This window comes from Abrus precatorius, unplaced genomic scaffold, assembly GCF_003935025.1.
Source record: "Abrus precatorius isolate BTA unplaced genomic scaffold, Abrus_2018 Scaffold3, whole genome shotgun sequence".
Classification (NCBI taxonomy): Eukaryota; Viridiplantae; Streptophyta; class Magnoliopsida; order Fabales; family Fabaceae; genus Abrus; species Abrus precatorius.
This window is the reverse complement of record NW_020874373.1, coordinates 35,621,914-35,642,978: the sequence shown is the minus strand read 5'-3', so window position 1 is coordinate 35,642,978 and position 21,065 is coordinate 35,621,914. Positions and strand designations below refer to the sequence as shown.

Genomic DNA, 21,065 nt, shown 5'->3' with positions numbered 1-21,065 from the left:
AAAGCCTATACAATGCATGCATATAATCAGAACATGCGTTTTATATTTTTAGTAAGTATATCTTGTAAGAGTTTATAAAAATTTCCCTAAATAAAAAGTTAAAAACTTTTCTTCAGACCCTAATCACACAAAATCCAGCAAATATTTTCAAAAATTTCCCTAAATTTGTTACTTCTAATATCAATTAAATTTATTTCACATCATAAATTTATGGTAAACTTTCAAATATTAAAGTACAAAAAAGTAATTTAAAGATTTTGAGTAGAACAAAATCAATGAAAAGAGAAAACTTACTTAATTTTAAAAGTAGAAATATTTAATTAATTAGCTAAAAGATAAAGAAGCCAAAATTAAACAGACAAATTAAAAACACTAAATTTGTAATTAAACTTATTTTATATAAAAAATTATTAACATTAATTCTTAGAGCTAATTTTTTTAATATAAAAACGACAATTTACCATTAAAAATACAAATATTAACTGTACTTTTCTTGTACGCTTAAAATTAATCTCAAGAACTTTAGAATAAATATGAAGATAGCATCCTTTATCTCTCTGATCAAAACAAATCAGAGGGAATTATCGTCTAAAATACACTTGAAAATGACTATTTTGAAGGACTTAAATAATAAGTTGGATTACGCGTTTGCTGGCATTTACAGAAGATAAAGGAAATAACCGACTTCAAGGAGTTATGATCTAGAATCACAATTTCCATGAATTGGGATTACCATCTAGAAGGAACCAAATTAACAATTGGTTAATGATACATTTGTTGTAGGAAAATATGATTTAGACATTTAAATTGAAAATTTTTAAGTGTCCTTTGTATTATAAGATATATTTTTTAATTTGTATATAAAAAATATTATAAATAAATAAATAAATAAAATAATTATATACAATGTCATATACAGCAACAATTTAAATAATAAAATTATTTGTTATACTCTTAGAAAGGTATAATATCTTCATCCAATCGTCGTCGTCATGCATGTATATATGTGTATTTATGGAATGCATGAAATTGCAACTGTAGTTGTCGTCGCCAATATATATATACAAGTTAAATGCAATCTTTAAGTCAACTCATCTCCGCAATGGGATGGTTTTATATTACGTTTGACAAAGTTTTAAATTTTGCTGTATAAGAACCATTATTTAATTTCTATAATCCAAATTTGTAACCACTACTAGTTTGTCGATATATATATTCTATAACTACCAACAAGTAGCTATCATATATTGGCCAGAGAAATTTTTATAAAAAAAATTATTACTGACCTTAAAAAACTTACTAAGAGAAAAATTATCATATTATAAATAATACGATAATGGTTCTTATCGAGAGTAATAACAATTTAACAATTAACTACGCGTTTGCTGTTCTATCAAAATAATAAATGACCCACTTAATTTCTTAGCAACGAAGTGGAAACATAATATTAATTGTCTTACTTTCCACGTAGAAATAAAATAAAAAACCGTATCTTACTTTCCAAGTAAATAAGGGTATTTAGAAAATGTAGCCATATACGTTTTCCTACTATAAATAGCCAGTAGCGTTTGATCCAGAAAAGCATCGTCATAACAACTTTGATTTTGCCTTTTTGGTATGTATTTCATGTCAAATAGAACGAACCTAAGGTCTCAACTCTCGTGCATGATTTTCTTTTTCTTATCTACTCATCAATCTTTGACTTGAATTTTGTTTGTTCTTCATCATTGCATTAGTCTCTAAACTGTATTATTAACTCTCCTGTAATCTAGTGATAGCTTGATGATACATTTTGTTTTTTTCAATAATTTCCAAATTTTTATTTAACCATTACATATTCTTGCTGCTTTTCTTTGTTTCAACAGAATTCACACATAATCGATAACCTTTTACCATCAACGAAGATACAAGATTTATAGAAACAACTAAGATGGAGTGTCCTAACCATGCACAATCATTGCAATATAACTCTCCTGGAGCACCATACAGATGCAGTGGATGCCGTGAACTAGGATTTGGAGCCAGTTACCGCTGTAAAAACTGCAGTTATATCCTCCATGATGTTTGTAAAAATTGTGTATCCTTTGCCACTCATCCATTTTTCCCAAGGAGTGATTTTGAGTTCTATGAAACGGCACCTGGAAACCGCACTAGATATTGCGATGCTTGCGGAAAAGATGTGCTAGGGTTTGTGTTCCATTGCACCCGCACGGGAAAGGATTTACATCCATGTTGTTTAAACCTGAAAGCTAGTATTTCTGATGAAGAAGGGCTTGTGAAACTGGAGCTGTGTGAGGAGGTTCCCTCAAAGTGTGCAAAGTGTAAGCATAGGAATGTTGTGGATGGAGTTAAAGGGTGGTCTTATGTATCTTCTGAGGGAACTTGTTATCATGTTTCGTGTGTCAAGGAAATGGTTCTTGAGAATTGGAAGAAGGGTTATTTTTCTCAATCTCAAGAAACCAATTCCAATGGGATGAGTGAAACGGAGCACTCTCAACTTGCACTGAGAAGCAAGGAGATAGTCCAAAGTGAAAGAAGTTCAAGGAGGTCAAGTACAATCAAGAAGTACACAAAGATTGCTGTTCTGGTATTCCAGCTAATATTTTCAGCCATTTTTGGAAATCCTGTAATTGCTATTGCTACTCTTGTTGAAGCCTTGGTTAAGGATTGACTAGAAGAACATCCTATAGTTGTTGTTGTTGCTGTTTTTTGAGTTTTGGTCACTCCTGGTTGTGGTTGATGTTAGATTAGTAATACTATGAATAAAGCTTCTGTATTATGGTGGGAGTTGTTCAGTTATGTTGTGTGTGCAAATTTGATGTTGAGTGAGAGTGCCATAAAAGAGTTCAATTTGTTTTGGATCTGATGAGAACTCTGTGTGTGATGAAGTAATAATTTAAGTTCACACAGTTGTAGTGGTTTTGTAAGTTAATGAAAGTATATGAATGCATGAAATTTTGCTGAATTTTCTTTTCAAGACTCAAGAGAGGCATAGATTTTATTTATTTATTTTTTCCCCATTTCAGTCATTTGATCAATGTATAGCTATTAGCTCCAGCGACAGTGGTAAACTCATGTTCAGTTATGAAATGGTTGCACATAAAAATAATAATAATTGAGAGATAAAATATAAATTTAAGCTCACACGGTTGTTTATTGGCTTTGTTTTGAATATAGAATGAGAATGAAACGTTTCATGAAAGTTAATGGAATCTTAATTGTCAAGGAAAATTTGTTTTTATTAGCCACATACTTTATAGTATATACTTTTAAAACGCACTCTTTTTTATTATTAATTAAAATTTATTAAAAATTATAAAAATTATTCTAATCATATGTACACTTTAATAATTTTTAATAAATTTTAACCAATAAATAAAAACATATTTTTAATATTTTTTTATTATTTTTAATTTCCATCAAATAAAACTCTTTTTAATTACTCTAATATTTCACCATGAGTGTAATTCTAGCAGCAATAATGAAATGTACGCTGATGAGAGCTAATAGAGATCATCAGTAAATAAATTTCTTTCTTTTGGTTTGGAGAACATTTGAAAAGGTCTAGCATAATATAAATTGAGCTCTCACAATTATATTTGTTTTATAAATCAAGTATACATGAATATGTTGCAGGTCTTGCATAACAATTTCTAGGAAATTTGGCATTAACAAACATATAATTTCTTCAACATTTCAGTCATTTTCAATGTAGAACCGGTGGATTGTAATCCTTATCTTGAATTAAATGTAGGCAATATGAGATAATGTTGAATGGTTTATAGGTTCATTTTAAAATTTTGTTTAGCTGATACTCTTTGTGTAAGACAAAACATAAATATGAAAATGTGCTGCATAGCAACGTGGCAATTGTAAATCCACATTTTAAACCCTTTTTTCTTTTTTGTTACCAATTCAGCAATTCTCAGTGGAGTTACAGCGAAAATGCTGCTTGAAGATTGATATGATACAAAATAATTATATAGGGTTGGATCTATTATGCTAGACCTTTTCAATTGTAAATAATTATTTTATATACATTGGATCTCATGTCTGTGTCATGCAATGAAATGCTTCATAATTTCATGCACTTGAAATATAGGGTTTTGTTGACCAAAAAAAGAAAAAGTAAACAGGGTTTGGAAAAATGAATTTTATTAATCATCCCATTAAAGATATCTGCTAAAGTCTTTCATTCCTTATTTTTTTAATAAATTAGCATACAACATCACAAATTTTATTGGTGTTGAAGTAAGTGAAACATTTTGTTGTTCTACTAGATTTATTTATTTTGTCTATACAAATGTTTTCTTGTTCGACAATTGCAAGCACTATATACTCCAAAAAATGTTTTCTGAAAATATTTTAAAATCATGTGACCAATGAAATCCTTTAACCCATGATTTAATTTTTTTTCTGACTACCAACATAAATGAGAAAAGCCTAAATTACCATGGAAATGAATATTAATTACAACTCAAGCTTTTCAATTTCGTTCATATATTATTCATGGATTTTCTCCTCCTTCGAGGGTTTTCACACGTTTACGTAGACAAGCTTTCACGTATTTATTTATTATTTTTACTATTTAACTTCTAATATTTAATATTTAATATTTATTCTTTGATAACGTGACGCTCTCTGATTTACTGACTATTTCTTCTAAATGAATTGACGTTTTCTAGTTTTGGGGTCAACTCAAGCGTAAAGAATGGGGTCTGTCTAAAGCTCTCATTCCAGGCATATCTGATATATTTTTTCAGAAATGTCGATTTTTGTGAATTAAAAAAATTGACGTTGAAAGAGTTAATCTAATCTAACTTTAGTTTAAATATTTTGAGGTCGAATCAAATTCTAATATGTGATAAAAAGGACATACCAAAAAGTTAAGCGTGAGCTATGGGTTTGTTTGTAGTATTGAACTTGGACGCATGCATGAGGCGCCTGCACCTGAACGTGTTAACCAAGTTCTTGACTCTTCAACACGCCATGGAAGCTGCATATTCTGCAAATGCAGCTGTCGCGACCCAAATTGCAATGCGACCCCAGTGTCACGTTGCAATTTAAACAAAGCCTATGTTAGAATGCACCATTGATTAAGAACTAGTGACAAGACATGAACTTTGTTAGACTGTCATATGAATTTCGAGGCAACGAGGGTGAAAGAAACACGTGATAGTTGACCCCGTAGACTCTTGCTTCTTATGCCGGCTGCATAAAGAAGAGAGAGAGAGAGAGAGAGAGAGGTCTTTTCTAAATAAAAAAACAAAAACAAATTTATTTAAACAAATAATATCATTATAATCATTTTTATGAAAATAGTTTCGTCCGTATTCCTAATTAGAGTAATGTCAAAGACTAATATTCAACTACTTTCCTAATTAGAGTATGAGATTATGCTTATATAGCCTACATGAAGTGCAAAAATAATACGTAAAAATCGTAATCCATTTTGCATAGCAACAAATTCTACACTACATGACAACAGACCGAACAAAAAGAAAATTGGTTCTAAAAAACAAGACTTATTCAAAAATATGTTTAAACAAACTTTGACTTAAGCTACTGACATTTCTTACTTAAAGAAATCTAATCATTTATACTTTTTAAGAACGATTTACGATACAGTCTAATCATAATTAAGTTCTAAAATTATTAAATCTAAATTTTTAAAATTAGATCAATAATTTGAATTTATTTTTTTTACTATGCATAAAGGATCCATATAGAAAGAAATAATATTTTTTAGAAAAAAAGACAGATCAAATTTAACGTGTTGAACAAGTATTTTAAAGATGGAACGTAACATAATTTGTGTCTTATTTTGTCTTTATTTAATTAATTTAATATTGATAGAAATTTTGAAAATGATAGAGATGAAAACTCAATTCACTCAAGTCTATTATTTAACTAAAACTAATTCTCCAGAGTAAATATATCTAAATTTTTATTTAAATTTTGGTACATAAAGTTGGATTTTAAAATTAATAAAAGGTTAGGTGTCTTATTTATTTTGTGATTTGATCAGTACTTCTTCCTAAAACCAATTTATGAAGGGGAATCTATTTTTTAATGGTAGGAAATCTATCGTACCATCGAAATTTCACATGACAATATTTTCTCTTAATAAATAAAATAAATGAAATCCTATAAAAATAATAATAAATAAATAAATACAAAATTTATGCATAATCTATAATATGGCTTGAGAAATTATCCTCTTCCATTTGAGGGGGGCAAAAATTTTATCTTAGAATAAAAAAACGGTTAGAAAGGACTTCAAATACAAATACAGATATATTCTAAGATTGTTTGCAATTCTTATAAGAATAAAATATTAAAATATGGTTTCTTTTAAATAAAATTTTAAGTTTAAATTTCAAGAGAGTTTTAGTTTTAGTGGCTCTAATATATATATATATATATATATATATATATATATATATATATATATATAGAAAGGTCTACTATAACTTTTAAAGCATTAAGAGTCTATAAAAAAAAGTTATTTATACAACTAATTTTATAACAATTCCTTTTATATTTTTTTTATTTACTATCATTTTAATGTAACATTCCACTAACATACGATTTTAAAAGTTTTAAGACAATAAGTTGTTGATTTAATTGGATCTAGATTTCCTTCCATTGTGACAGAAAATGAACATCTAGATTTATTTTAACTTAAGCAAAAATAAAAATAAAAACCGACAAAATCTTTTACATAAAATCTTTTACATAAAAATAATGAAATGTGCGCTGATGAGAGATAATAGAGATCATCAGTAAATAAATTTCTTTCTTTTGGTTTGGAGGACATTTGAAAAGGTCTAGCATAATATAAATTGAGCTCTCACAATTATATTTGTTTCATAAATCAAGTATACATGAATATGTTGCAGGTCTTGCATAACAATTTCTAGGAAATTTGGCATTAACAAACATATAATTTCTTCAACATTTCAGTCATTTTCAATGCAGAACCGGTGGATTGTAATCCTTATCTTGAATTAAATGTAGGCAATATGAGATAATGTTGAATGGTTTATAGGTTCATTTTAAAATTTTGTTTAGCTGATAATCTTTGTGTAAGACAAAACATAAATATGAAAATGTGTTGCATAGCAACGTGGCAATTGTAAATCCACATTTTAAACCCTTTTTTTCTTTTTTGTTACCAATTCAGCAATTCTCAGTGGAGTTACAGCGAAAGTGCTGCTTGAAGATTGATATGATACAAAATAATTATATAGGGTTGGATCTATTATGCTAGACCTTTTCAATTGTAAATAATTATTTTATATACATTGGATCTCATGTCTGTGTCATGCAATGAAATGCTTCATAATTTCATGCACTTGAAATATAGGGTTTTGTTGACCAAAAAAAGAAAAAGTAAACAGGGTTTGGAAAAATGAATTTTATTAATCATCCCATTAAAGATATCTGCTAAAGTCTTTCATTCCTTATTTTTTTAATAAATTAGCATACAACATCACAAATTTTATTGGTGTTGAAGTAAGTGAAACATTTTGTTGTTCTACTAGATTTATTTATTTTTTCTATACAAATGTTTTCTTGTTCGACAATTGCAAGCACTATATACTCCAAAAAATGTTTTCTGAAAATATTTTAAAATCATGTGACCAATGAAAATGAAATCCTTTAACCCATGATTTAATTTTTTTTTTCTGACTACCAACATAAATGAGAAAACCCTAAATTACCATGGAAATGAATATTAATCACAACTCAAGCTTTTCAATTTCATTCTTATATTATTCGTGGATTTTCTCCCTCTACCTCGAGGGTTTTCACACGTTTACGTAGACAAGCTTTCAGGTATTTATTTATTATTTTTATTATTTAATTTCTAATATTTAATATTTATTCTTTGATAACGTGACGCTCTCTGATTTACTGACTATTTCTTCTAAATGGATTGACGCGTGTGTGTGAAACAAACCTCATCAACACAGACTATTTCTATTTTCTTGCCAACCCAGTTTTTGAGAGAGTCAAAATCATCATCTGTGATATTATTGTTTATCCTCGTAACTAAAGATGGCAAAAAAAAAAAAGTATATTACATTCTGTTTTATTGTGATATGTTTAGTTCTTTTCTTTAATTCTAAAATTACACATTTGTTCCCTTCTAAGTTATCTTAATTTAAATGAGACTATTTTAATCTATTAATGCAAATGAATTTATTTTAATATGTAGAATCATAGATGTGATAAATAAATATTTTATAAGTGAGAAGGCAAGACTATTGAAAGGTACTAGGTTTATGTTATTCATTCTCTCTCACATTTTAAAATTAAAAATGTTTAATCTTTTTTTGGCAACTTTCCTTCAATTTCAACTTGTTTATCGGATAATAAATTTATAATTTTTTTATAAATATGTAACAATAACTATCAACCTATATGTTTTTATTAAATTTCATATATTTATAATTTTTATCATTAATAATCTTCATTATGAACTCATTTTTATACTAAAAACACACCAAAACATCCTCTAAATCAATAAAATTTAAAGTAAACTTAAATTAAACTTGGAGAATTAAATTAAATAAAAACAAAGTTAAAATGAAACAAAATTTTGGTCAATGAAACAAGTATTTTTTTGTGGGTCAGAAGCAAAAATAAAAGTCTTCTTTTTGCCAAAAAAAAATAGTTCACATTAGAAGATATCACAAATAAACTTACTAACGGCCCAACCCACCACTAAGACCGATCACAAAATCACCCAAATTAGTTACTTTAACATTAAAAAACCCTAATCCCAATTAACAAAAGAGGAAAACAATAAGAAAAAAGAGAAAAGAAAGGTTGACTTGATGGGGTTGTGCTTCACGTGATTAGCAAACTTTTGAAGATGGTGACTTCCGTGATCCACTGTAGAAATTCAAACATTATTGGTTGTCTCTATGGTTCTAAACAATTGGAGACAGGAAAACTCAAAGGCAGTTACATGACAAAAGCCTAAAGCAATACGAATGATTAAACAAATGAAAGTAAGAAATAAAGTTTCAAATTATATGGCAACATCCAAATGCAGAACAATTGCAAAAATTCAGAGGAATAAATAAAGAAAAGCTTACATCATTGCAGCAGAAAAAAATAAGCGGAGGACAAACAAAGGTCATAACATTGTCACTCTGCCTGAATATCCATCTCAGTGATTTCGCAAAATCCAATATCACGTTAGTTGGTAAGCAACATTCTACTTTAACATGAGTTTGATGATTCGTATTAGAAAAACAATGACTCACTTATTTAAGTGATAAATAAGCACGAGAAAGGGTGCAATTATGTTTTTTATTCTTCTTTTTTTGCGGGAGAGAGATCTCAGTTTAAAATTTTGCTAGTAGTGTTTAAGAAATGTTTGAAAGTTATTCAAACTTATAAAAATAAGAATGATTTTTATAATTATATTTTAGCTTGTTTTGATTTTTTGTAGTCAGATTTATAAATAATTTTTTATTTAATAAAAAATGAATAAATAAGTGCTACATTAAATTATAGCTTTGAAGTGTGGAGTTAAAAGGTGGGTTGTGCATTTTTCTTTAAAAATTGATGCTGAAGTTCAGAAAACAGATATGTATATGCTTTGGTATTAATCAGGGACAAGTTGTACACTGAATTAAAGATAAAAGGAGAATAAACCAAGAAGATCCTTTATGCAAACCGCTTAGCATAACTTGAGCTTATTTAATGTGTTAAAAGTAATCAGTGGGTATCCTTGTTTTAACGCTTTCAGATTGTGCTTCGTTCGTTAAACCAAAGACCATCCCCAATAAAACTAGGCAATTGTTCACTGATTTGACCTACCCTCAAAGGGTTTTAGACTTTCAACGCAGATTTTGCCAATTGGAATTTCACAGACCCACTGACTTACAACGGGCATGTGCCACTGACCCGATAGTTTCCTTACCCATTACCATTGATCCAAGCCATTTGATTTACAAACTTCACCCAGATGATATATTATTATCTAATCAAACTCCCCCCTATATGCTTGATTATTTTCCACCATAGATCAGTGGATTTTTGGAATCCAGACAAGGAATAATTCCTACAATCGATGCCCAAAGTTGATGGAAGCATCCAACTTATTTAGTCGGTTTGACCAAAGAATAAACAGACTAACACACTAATTAAACAAGGGACACAAAACAAGAGAAGGTTTCGATACCATTTCATCTTTGGTGTCTAAGTGATTAAAGAATATATGCTATTGGAACGAACTACCGAGACTTATATATACTAGGAGGAAATCAACTCTTTTCGTCAAAGCACTAGCATTTGCAAACACATAAGCCTCTCCTTGTCCATAAAAATATCTTCCATTTGACCTCTAGTAAAATAGAAAGATGAGTGTAGAAATTTTGGATGGTGCCACCATTGTTAACTTCCTTCAGGATGAAGAAGCATTTAATATCTCAGTACGTAACCGGTTTGTCCACCTTGACACAGACAATGATGGCCTTCTCTCCTATGGAGAGATGTTGAAAGAGCTCCAAAGCCTGAGAGTTTTGGAAAAGCACTTCGGCATTGATGTGGAGCCAGACCCAGATGAGCTTGCTCGTGTTTATGAATCCATGTTCATACAATTCGATCACAACTTGAATGGCACGGTTGACCTGGAAGAGTTCAAGAAGGAAACCAAGCAGATTATGCTCGCCATGGCAGATGGATTGGGTTTCTTGCCAGTTCAGATGGTCCTGGAAGAAGACAGCATGCTGAAAAAAGCCGTTGAAAGAGAGTCCAATAAAGTGGCTGCTTAAGTACTACTCAAGCTTGTGGCTAACGAAGTTCAGCGAGTGTTTCAATCTAATATCGTGCTTCTTGTTATTACCGTTTTCAGTAAAGCATCTTAAATTGTTTTTTTTTTTTAAATTTATAAATTCCCCATGTCTGCACGAACTAAACTATCGTAATCTGACTTTTTACATCTGTCAAAAAGGGAAACATTGAATGAGAGATTGATTGAAATTATGACTGCCCAGACCCCACAACCAGTTCATATATAAGAATTTTGATTACTTCTTGAATTCCTGATTACGCTGCAACAAAGGATTTAACATCGTCCGCAAACATTAGGCTTCCATCCCTCAAAATCCTACAAGCAATATCCTCCAACATCAAAAGCATCAACATAAGGTTCGCATGAACCAGATATTTAATTCACCCGAAAAATCATTAAATATTTTATACCGAGAGATAATTTTAGTTAGTTCTTGAAATTATAATTTATGGGTTATCCATGATCTATCGAAACAAAATTACTAAAATAATCCCCATGTTACAAGAACGTATACATCTCAGGAGCCTGAATGAAGGAAAAAATGCCTTCACCAAACAGCTCAAACAGTGAAACTAGGACACGTCCCGAATTCAGCTCCTCCTTCCAAACCTGGTTAAGGGCAGTAGATGTCTTCAATGCCTGAGTGTCACCCCTGTTACTTCTAACTTCGCCATCTAAAGTAGTCTCATTTTTCATCTGTCCAGAAGATGATGAAGAGCCAACTATTGAATCAACTGTAGAAGCTTGAGTCCCTGCCTCCTCTAGCTTAGGAACTGGTGAGGAATTTGTTTGAACCACACCAATCTCACCATCAGTAGCAGTTTTCTTCAAAGGTGGCTGCTGTTCCAATTGCTCAAGGCTTGCCTTGCGTTTATCTTGTTATTCAACCATGTGAAGAAATCAGTATATACAAACAAATAATGGAAGAGTACAAAGCTGATAATTGAAACTCTGGTTTGGCAAAAGTACAGACCAGACTTGTTAAAGTCTCGGTGGACCACTGCAAACTCTTTTAAATAATCATAACATAGATTAATAACAGAAAACCATTGGAAATCCAGTGACTCCGAATATATTATGAACTTCTTATGAAATTAACAAACAAATAAAAGAATTTGTAACTGCTGCAAGATTTCCTGAACAGAGGAAATTTGAAAGAATCACTCCTGTACTTAACAGCTATTTAGATGACATCCTAGCATAGAAACTAGAATACCAGCTCAATTACTAGTTCATCAGCATATTCCTGGTCAAAGTGTCAGTTACTTTCAATGGAAAGATTTTGTAAATTTTTAAAAAAAGAAAATCTTTCATAAACATAAATTTATCAGTATTAAAAATTTTAGAAAGGTTAGGTTTAAAGATAAACCTGTAAATTATGGCCAAATAAACAGAAAAAAAGGCTAAAATAAACACAAAATGACTGACATTCAAACGGTGAGTACTTCTAAGTGCATTTGTTATCATATGATGCAGACATTTCGGCTTTCACAACTCACATGAAAATTTAGAGTTGAAGAATCCAAAGGCAATATAAATATTTACCTGATGAAACAATACATTTCAATTAACAGTTGTATTTCTATCTTTTAATTATAATCACCAATATGTGCACTTATTTTGATTTGAAATGACACAGACGCTTATTTCTATGCTATATGATTTAGTTAAGCAATTACAGTCATATAACTATCATGTCAGGTTGAAAAGCTCCATCCATTATTCAGTAAGATGCTAATTCTTGTGTGTTTTCATGAAATTCTTTTTCCGTTAAATTGGCAAAAAGTATCCTCACTCCCACGAGCAGGTATAAAATTATGATACGTAAGACATTTCAATCTCATGAACTACTATAATACTCACGTGTTGAAGTAAGAACTTTAGCATTGGCCTTCCAGACAACACGAGGAGGAGATGAAAAAGTTGGGAACATCTTTAGTCGATCATAAATACACTGACCTGCAGCACGCTGAATAATGTATTGCATACAGTTATCAGAACAACCATATCATACTGAGATTGATGTTTTCCAGCTGTAAAAACACCTACTTTTACTAACAAGTATCAGTATGTGCAACATATCTTACCAGCAAGGCGCCATAAACACGCCAAGCTTCATGCCTTTTCATTTCATTTTTCTGCTTCTCAAGAAGCATCTCTGGTTCAAGAAGTCGCATATATGTTTCAAGATTTGGCAGCAAAAGAAGGCGAACCTGTTTTCAAATTAAAGAGATGCATAATGCATTCAATACATATCAAAGCCTCAGATGTAAGCATCAAATCTGACTGGAATCAAACTATAGTATACATCACATCCATGCAAGGCTTTTTTGAAACTGGCCATATAAACATTAAAGTTTCCAATCCCACTTCAATTCAATTTAGTCTTCAAGATTGCTTATGGATTAAATGAGAAAAAAAAAACTGTTCCTTACAAGCTTCATAATTATATGAAAAAACATCAAGCAAGCAGCACCTTTCTTGTTCCTCAAATCAAAACTTTAACTAAGGTCTCAATATAATTCACAATATTGAATCTATAGTGAAATAGCACGTTCTTCCAACATTAAAGAAACAGGGAACATAATGATAGAGATGACAATAAGCATATATAATCATTACATGTTTTTGGTTTGACCCACCCTATTTGGGATTGAGTTGGCACAGATATTACATAGGGAAATTATCATTTTAACCAACAAAAGTATATTATTGAACATAATTTTATACAAGTCAAAGCCGTAAGGATTAAATTACTCAATTTCAAAATTTCAGTTAGTAATAAAGTTAATAAGAAACAGGTTAAGCTTAAAGGATCAAATGAAACTGTTAAATCAGCTAAATACAATGTTAACTTCTCTTCCCATCTTTCCTCTTAAACAAGTCCTTTCCTTCCATGCACCTCAAACAATATTACTTTTACGAAAAAAATTTAATCAGTTCTTCCTGAGACCATGCAAGACAACATTTTACTACATGCATAACAGGGTTCTATTCCAACATAGAATAAATACAAAATGTTCATTTATTGATTTTTCTCTTTCACAATATTTTTCCTACTTTCGATCTTTGAATGATAGCAGAATTGCCAAGGGCATACAGAGCAGAGGCACATACCATGTTGGGTCCCAGTGCTGCTAACCCCTGAATTGCACCATAGTGTTGTGTCAGTGCCTTTTTGGGATCCAAGAACGCATTCAGCAATGTTTTTGTTAACCGAGACTGTAGATTACTATAAACATGTCCAAACCTGAATAAAACAAGAATTTAAAACAAGAAAAATCCACAATGCAAACAACCCCAACAAATAAGCCACAGAATACTTTAAAGTTCAAACTAGGCAAGACAAAACCTTTTGCATATTGAAGCAACCAGATTAGCCGTGAAGTCTCTAAGTTCCCAATGGTTGTCTGCCAACCTACTACCCAACCTTTTAGCAACAAGGCAGGTCACAACAGATGGCATCAACTGGTGTAGCTGAAGCAAGCAAAAATGGAAAGAGAAAGAAATGAGAGCTGGTTTAACAGCAACTCGTTCATGTGAAAACAGATTTTTGCAATTTGCAAACAAAGAAAATATAACTGTCCAGAGTAGACAAAGCCTTTTCAATACGTGGTGACAATGGTTCATTTTTTGTAAAATACAAATATTTTATTATTTTGCAAAGTATGAGAAGACACAAAGTCAGCACTTACATGACCTTCACAGGCTAATGGGCCAGCCTACATGCCAGGCCAGAAGAAAGATAAATAAGTACATTTTTTAATTCATGACCAAAAAAAGTACAATTTTTTATTTCTTTCAAAGTTTTACGAGGCTGAAAGTTGTTCAGGCCATCGTTATGGAGAAGCAAAAATTGGCAAATCAACTTAAATATCTCAGCATGCTTTCATGATTCAATGGAGACAACATAAATCACAGTAGCAAATGGTGAACCAACCAAACATTAATTCAAATATTACTAGTAATACATTGCTTGTGCAAAGCTTGTGTTATGTCAGTAAGAATATAAACAAATACAGTAAATCAACAAGAGGAGAACTTACATAAGGTTCAATATGGATATGAGGGTTTTGCAGAAGGCTGTTAACAACTCGCATCAGGGCAAATAGAAGAGCAAAATTATTCAAACCACGAGAAACCTGACAAGAAGGGAGAAGCACACATAATAAGCTAGAATAAGCTAACATTTCAATTTTTATCAACCAACATTACAAAAACACAAATATTATTACCTCATCAGCTATAAAGCATGTGAAATAAGGAACTAATGGATGAAGCCCTGAATCAGTAGCCAAACTTACTAATGCTTCTTTAAAGAGAACTGAATCAGACTCACTTAAAGTTAGCTCAGTCACTTTGTCAAAATACAGCTGCAAGAAACAATGAAACTAACATAAATGAACTACAAGATGTGAAACAATAAAGCTCACAGTGCCTTAATAACTTTGATACCTGAAGCTCTCTAGATAATACATGCTTAACAGGCAATTTGATGTCAACTGGGAGGTTATCATCTTTTTGCTCATGCTTTTTGACATTAGAAGGAGCTGAAATTACTGCAAATAAAATAGTGAGAAAATGAAAAACAATAATTCTTAATAAGGGCAGGGTAGTTCAAGTTATAGGTAAATTGGAAGAATTTACAAGGAATAGATCATGAAGCATAAAGCTGCCAAATAGTTCCTGTTTGTTTGCATGATGTACATCTCCACAATTATAAATAGCTAAACACACACACATGATTGTAGGCATATATGTTTAACATCTCTAAAGATTGGCACATTTAATTAGATTTATATGATCTTTCATGTCTACCATTTCCAATTTGCAGGTAGTGACTATGTGACTAGCATTCATGAAGAGACTGATAATTTATCAATAAGGATATTTTCCATACATTGTCGCCATGTGAAAATGACCATGCTACAGTGACATTATAAAAATAAGAAAATTCACTTAAATAATCACATCTCACAATCTAATCACTAACTCAAGAAATATCCTGATATCTTCAAAGAGTATGCCATAATGACAAGCTAGCAATATAACATAAAAAAAAATCAAACATCCAAGGATTCCTAATTTCCTGGAGCTAAATTGGTTAACTGACATCCAAGTTCAAATTATTGTACCAGGAATCATTCATCTGTGAGCAAAATACTACTGGTAGCACTCAGGGTTAGAGACCTACCTTCGACAGGAGCATTCTCCGGAATAGCAGGTTGCACACCTTCGATGGCAAGCCAGTGGCATGTAACTGCAGTATCAAGGGGTGCTTTTGGTAAAGAAGCTTCAATAACCTATGATTAACACAAACTATAATTTAAGAAGGAGATAAACTCAAAAGTTTAAATCCAATTAAAATCACAATGAATCAGTACTCCCTTACATCTTTTAAGTCCACATCCTTGTCATCAATATAGAACAAATCTCTGTGTCCAACAGCTTTTCTGAACCGTAAAGGACCACCAGATGCAAATCCATATATCGGCTGGCAAAAGAAATAAAAAATGTGGCAGTGAGATTGGAGACCAGAACTATGCATTTTTCATAATGTCATGAAAAGGCATCCACAAAATTTTCCCCATGGTAGTTCTAATATGCATCATTCTATTTGGAAGCAGCAGACAATCATAACAAAATGTCGTCATTTCATTCACTTGCTATTGCTGGGTGAGTTTTGCATCACTTACTACTGAAAAAAGTATTTTATAGTATATTTTTAGAACTTTAAGAACTTGTGCTACTTTTACAGCTATAGAAATTGTAACTTGATTTGATAATTGATTCAATCATTGCATCACAGAAGCAAAAATAAATAAACAAATTTTAAAAATCACAGGATGGGATGATTCATGTTAACAGGTGTAAATAGAACGGAACATTTCATTCACACTTATACATCCCAAAAATATATATAAATATATATATATATATATATATATATATATATATATATATATTGAGCGACCGATGCATCTAGTACCTAAAGTATACAATAAACACAACTGAGCAAGATTCATTTCCTTACTATAACAACAGGCAGAAAGCTCACATCCAAACATATTAACTTTAGATCTGATTATGAAATTTAGCCCAGAACCAGAACACATGGTAATTCCATTGCCACCCACCCTGCATTCAATTGGAACAAAAAAACTTATTGACAACCTTAGTATATGAGCAAACAGACACCAAAAATTTCACAATGACACCATTCATAAAAAGATAAACTGAAAAAGCATCCAACCACTTCAAACACTTTCTTTCATGGGCTACCTAGCTACTTTACTTACTTCAACATTCTTCAAGTTGAGAGCAGCATCAACATCATCAGCTGTCAAAGTGGTTCTCCTAGAATGACGCATGCACTTAATTGCTTCCTGATGTTTGAACAAATCGTGTTAGACAAACAGTAAATAGGAGGAGCAAGTTTTTCAAATTGGTTGAAGCACCCACAGAATTCATAATTGAAAAATTAGGGTACCTGCATAATCTGGCGCATACGGTACTCGACATCAGGAGCAACGGCAAGAGCAACATCATGTGACAAATTGTTAATCCCAATACTCTGTGCGATAACTTCGATTGTCTCTTTGGGAACAATGCTCATGTTCAAACACAACTCTTATCAGTTGCTGAAAATCAAATAAAGGTTTAGAAAGAAAGGGAAATCTGAACAGAAAATGCAAACCCTAACATATAGTTGTCATTCAATTACCTTTGGACTGTGATTGGCGCGGACAGAGAAAGAGTCCAACTCGTGACAGTGTTGCGGGTATTGCGAGTCTATAGTTTCCATACTGAAGAAACTAATAAAAATAATGGTTTAGAAATACTCATTACCAATTTCGAGGAAACTAATAAAAATAATGGTTTAGAAATACTCATTACCAATTTTCTTTCGAAATTAAGTGCTTCCACGTTGATGTATATAAATATAGGAGTTATGTTATTTTTTAAAAAAATTTACTGCACTGTTTTTTCATTTTTTCTGTTTATCAAATATTTTATTTTTATTTTTATTTTATTATTATAAAAAATATATGAGGAAATAAAATAAGAATTGTGTTTTGATATTTTAATTAAAGTCAATTTTATTGGAATTGAAGGCATCATAATTCTATGTTTATATTCTATAAAAAAAATTATTGGGTGGAATTTAAATTTATGTTCAATTCCAATTTTATATATTACTTTTTTAAAAAAAATTGTTAGTTTTTGACATAAGTTTTTTTAAAAAAATTTAGACATATTTTATTATAAGATTTTTTAACCTGTGCAACCTTGGACATATGATAAATTCTAATTTCTATAATATTTAATTAATGGGATGAAAGTAAAAAATAATTTTTTAAAAAAATTATATAAAATAATTAATACAGATTAGTTGAATGATGTATTTATTAAGATTTATTCTGCACAAAGTTGCACAAATTAAAAAATTATTTTCATTATTATTTTACATATTTCTCTTCTATCATTAAACTTTTCTAACATTTCAACAATTAATACTTGTCTTCCTGTTTATCTATCTAAGAAATAAAGAAAATTTTTATTATTAATTATTTGGATATGTAGAATTTAATGATAATATTAATTAATATTATTATTCTATTAATGTTTTTTTTTATCAAATATTTATATTATTTGAATTGTTTAAGAGTTAAAAGTAAATTTATTAATAAAGGATAAATTATTAATTTTAATAATTAATTTTAAAAAAATGATTAAATTTATTGGTTTGTATAATTTTTGTCTTTAGATAAATAAATTGAAACAAATTAAATACAGTTTAACTTTAATTAAGAATAAACTTAAAATGTTTTAATTAATTTTTAAATATTAATACATTAATTATTTTTAATAAATTTCTTAAATTTATGTGATTCAGTTACAAGGTCTTGTATATAACTTCATGAATGTAATAATTCCTAGGAATTCTAAGATTCTACAAGACGAAAGGACACGTGACCATCGAAGATAATCAATCCTTTGTCTTGATTGAGGTTTATGAATGTGAGAGATCAAGAGCCAGTAATAATAATTTGTTAGGTTTTTTACTCTTTCTCCTCGCGACCATTCGTAGATATTTGTTTTGATTTAGATGAAAATGGAATCCTAACTGTTTCAGCTGTTGAGAAAATTATTGGCAACAGGTATGAGATTAGCATAACCAATAATAAAGAAAGTCTCTCAACTAATAAAATTAAAAGAATGATTCAAGAAGCTAAGGATTATGAGGCTGAAGACAAAAAGTTTCTTAAGAAGACAAAAGCAATAAATGGGTTGGATGAATATGAAGAATGTTTTGAAGAACAACAATATCAGTTTAAAGTTTAAAGCTTTGCTCACAAGAAAGGAAAGAGATCGATCCTTTATATGTGTGAGTAAAGCTTTGAACTGATATTTTTATATATTTTTAAATTTAAATACAGTTTAACCAGTCATTACTATCAACCAAATCCATCTAAAGTAACCGTCGTATTTTTACACCAAAAATATATAAAAAAGTTAAAACAAGAAATTATGACAAAAGAGCATTCCAATAAAATAAAAGAGAAGGTCAAAAGATGAAAAATAAGAAATCGTTTACAACAAATATATAAAATTAAATAAAATCAATTGATAATTCTAAACAAAAAAAGGTATAGGTATCGGCTAATGATATTTTATTGATACAACCCAAGAATACTAGTCAAACTGACACCAATAGTTCATAAAATTAGAAAATTACACTTAAATAATTATGTTGTGACAAGGAGACAAAATTATTTAAATTAAGACTTTGCCACCCAAAAAAATTCTTGAATATATCCATAACCACAATTATGAGAAATTGTAGCGATGAACATAGTAAATAAACTTGAGAAACAATAGTAAATATTTCAAATATATAAATTATTTTTTTAAAGTACATATATTTGCATAATATTTATGAATATATATATATATATGTATATATATATATATATATATTTAAAAAGTATAAAATTATGATTAATATTTTTCTACTATTATTGTTAATTTATTTTATCTTTTAATTCTCTAACAATTATCCAAACATAAATAATTTTTTAAATATAAATATAAATATATAAATGTAATATATAATGTATTAAAATTTTAAAAATACCAAAAAAAATAAAATTTAATTAAAGTCTCTCTTTTTTTTCTATTTGATTTCTATTCATTATTTTATATATTATTATATATAATATAAAGATTATATATATATAATTATATTTTTTATTATTTTCTACTATATATATATATTGCTTTCTTCAACAGTTTCTAGTCTTTAGCGGATTAGACTCACAATTTATGCGTTGTATCGTCCTAATGCTAAAAATCTACCTATGATCTCATACAAGCTTTCTATCGTCAATGGTATTACAAGTTTCATCAAGTTGTTAATGATCTTGAGATAAGTAATACTAAAAAATAAGTTTAGTCACAAAATCTGTCGTAAATAAATTAGTAACAACTTTTTTGACAAAAATTCGTCGCAAAATTGCTTAGTGAAAACAATCTTTGGGTTTTTTTGAACTTTCTGGATTTCCTCTGCTCCTCGGTGTCATTCTTTCCATGTTCACACACAAGATGAATGAGTGTCTTTTTTATTAGATTTGTATCCATCGGGACTGACAGACTCAAACTCGCAGCTTTCGCCATGACAAGGCAGTGCTCTGACCAATTGAACTACACAGAGAAAGAAGCGTGCATACAGATTCTTATGATTTCATTCAAACCTTTTTTTTTTTATTTTAGATTCGAATCGTTATGCTGTAACTGAAAGAGGCGGACTATAGTATATATTGATATTCATATAGATATGCACTTTAATTAAATTGACACAGATTACTCATAATAGGTTCGTTATTTGACAAGTTATTAAAAAATGAATCAATGAAAAGAGAAAAATGTCTTTTTTTTTCAAATCTTTTACTAAGACTTGAGAAAACTACTAAAAACAAGAACGAGATCACCCTAAGCAATGACAAAGAAAGACTCTCAACTCATGAAATTGAAAGAATGATTAAAGAAGTTAAGAATTACTAGGCTGAAGACAAGAAGTTCCTTGATAAGGCTAAAACAATGAATGCGTTGGATGATTACATTTACAAGAATGAAGAATGCCGTGAAGAACAAGCGAAAAAGAGAATTCAGAGTAGAGAGAAAGACAGTTCGAACTCAAGAAAAGAAAGAAGCTGAATATACTTCATTGATTGAAAGAATGAAAAAT

At 29.9% G+C, this 21,065-nt stretch overlaps 3 protein-coding genes across 4 annotated transcripts; 2 read left to right on the top strand and 1 right to left on the bottom strand.

The window, feature by feature from the left end:
- Nucleotides 1-1,930: 1,930 nt before the first annotated feature.
- On the top strand, nucleotides 1,931-2,671 carry LOC113862591. The gene has a single exon (XM_027495668.1). It carries the CDS (start codon nucleotides 1,931-1,933, stop codon nucleotides 2,669-2,671), a length of 741 nt encoding a protein of 246 aa, XP_027351469.1.
- Nucleotides 2,672-10,382: 7,711 nt separating this feature from the next.
- LOC113862916 lies at nucleotides 10,383-10,796 on the top strand. Its single transcript, XM_027496213.1, has one exon. The coding sequence runs from the start codon at nucleotides 10,383-10,385 to the stop codon at nucleotides 10,794-10,796; it is 414 nt and encodes a 137-aa protein (XP_027352014.1).
- A 369-nt stretch (nucleotides 10,797-11,165) lies between these two features.
- Nucleotides 11,166-17,671, bottom strand: LOC113862910 (transcription initiation factor TFIID subunit 6). Of its 2 annotated transcripts, XM_027496204.1 has the most exons (13): nucleotides 17,541-17,671; nucleotides 17,307-17,457; nucleotides 17,116-17,202; nucleotides 16,209-16,310; nucleotides 16,011-16,119; nucleotides 15,272-15,375; nucleotides 15,052-15,189; nucleotides 14,863-14,958; nucleotides 14,169-14,293; nucleotides 13,934-14,066; nucleotides 12,904-13,029; nucleotides 12,680-12,785; nucleotides 11,166-11,691 (listed from the first exon to the last, which is right to left on the bottom strand). In XM_027496204.1, the coding sequence occupies exons 2-13, from the start codon at nucleotides 17,430-17,432 to the stop codon at nucleotides 11,315-11,317; spliced, it is 1,629 nt and encodes a 542-aa protein (XP_027352005.1). In that variant the 5' UTR covers nucleotides 17,433-17,457; nucleotides 17,541-17,671; the 3' UTR covers nucleotides 11,166-11,314. The 2 variants fall into 2 exon arrangements, with proteins under 2 accessions (XP_027352005.1, XP_027352006.1); XM_027496205.1 differs by lacking the exon at nucleotides 17,541-17,671 and having other exon boundaries at nucleotides 17,307-17,491.
- Between the last annotated feature and the right edge of the window lie 3,394 nt (nucleotides 17,672-21,065).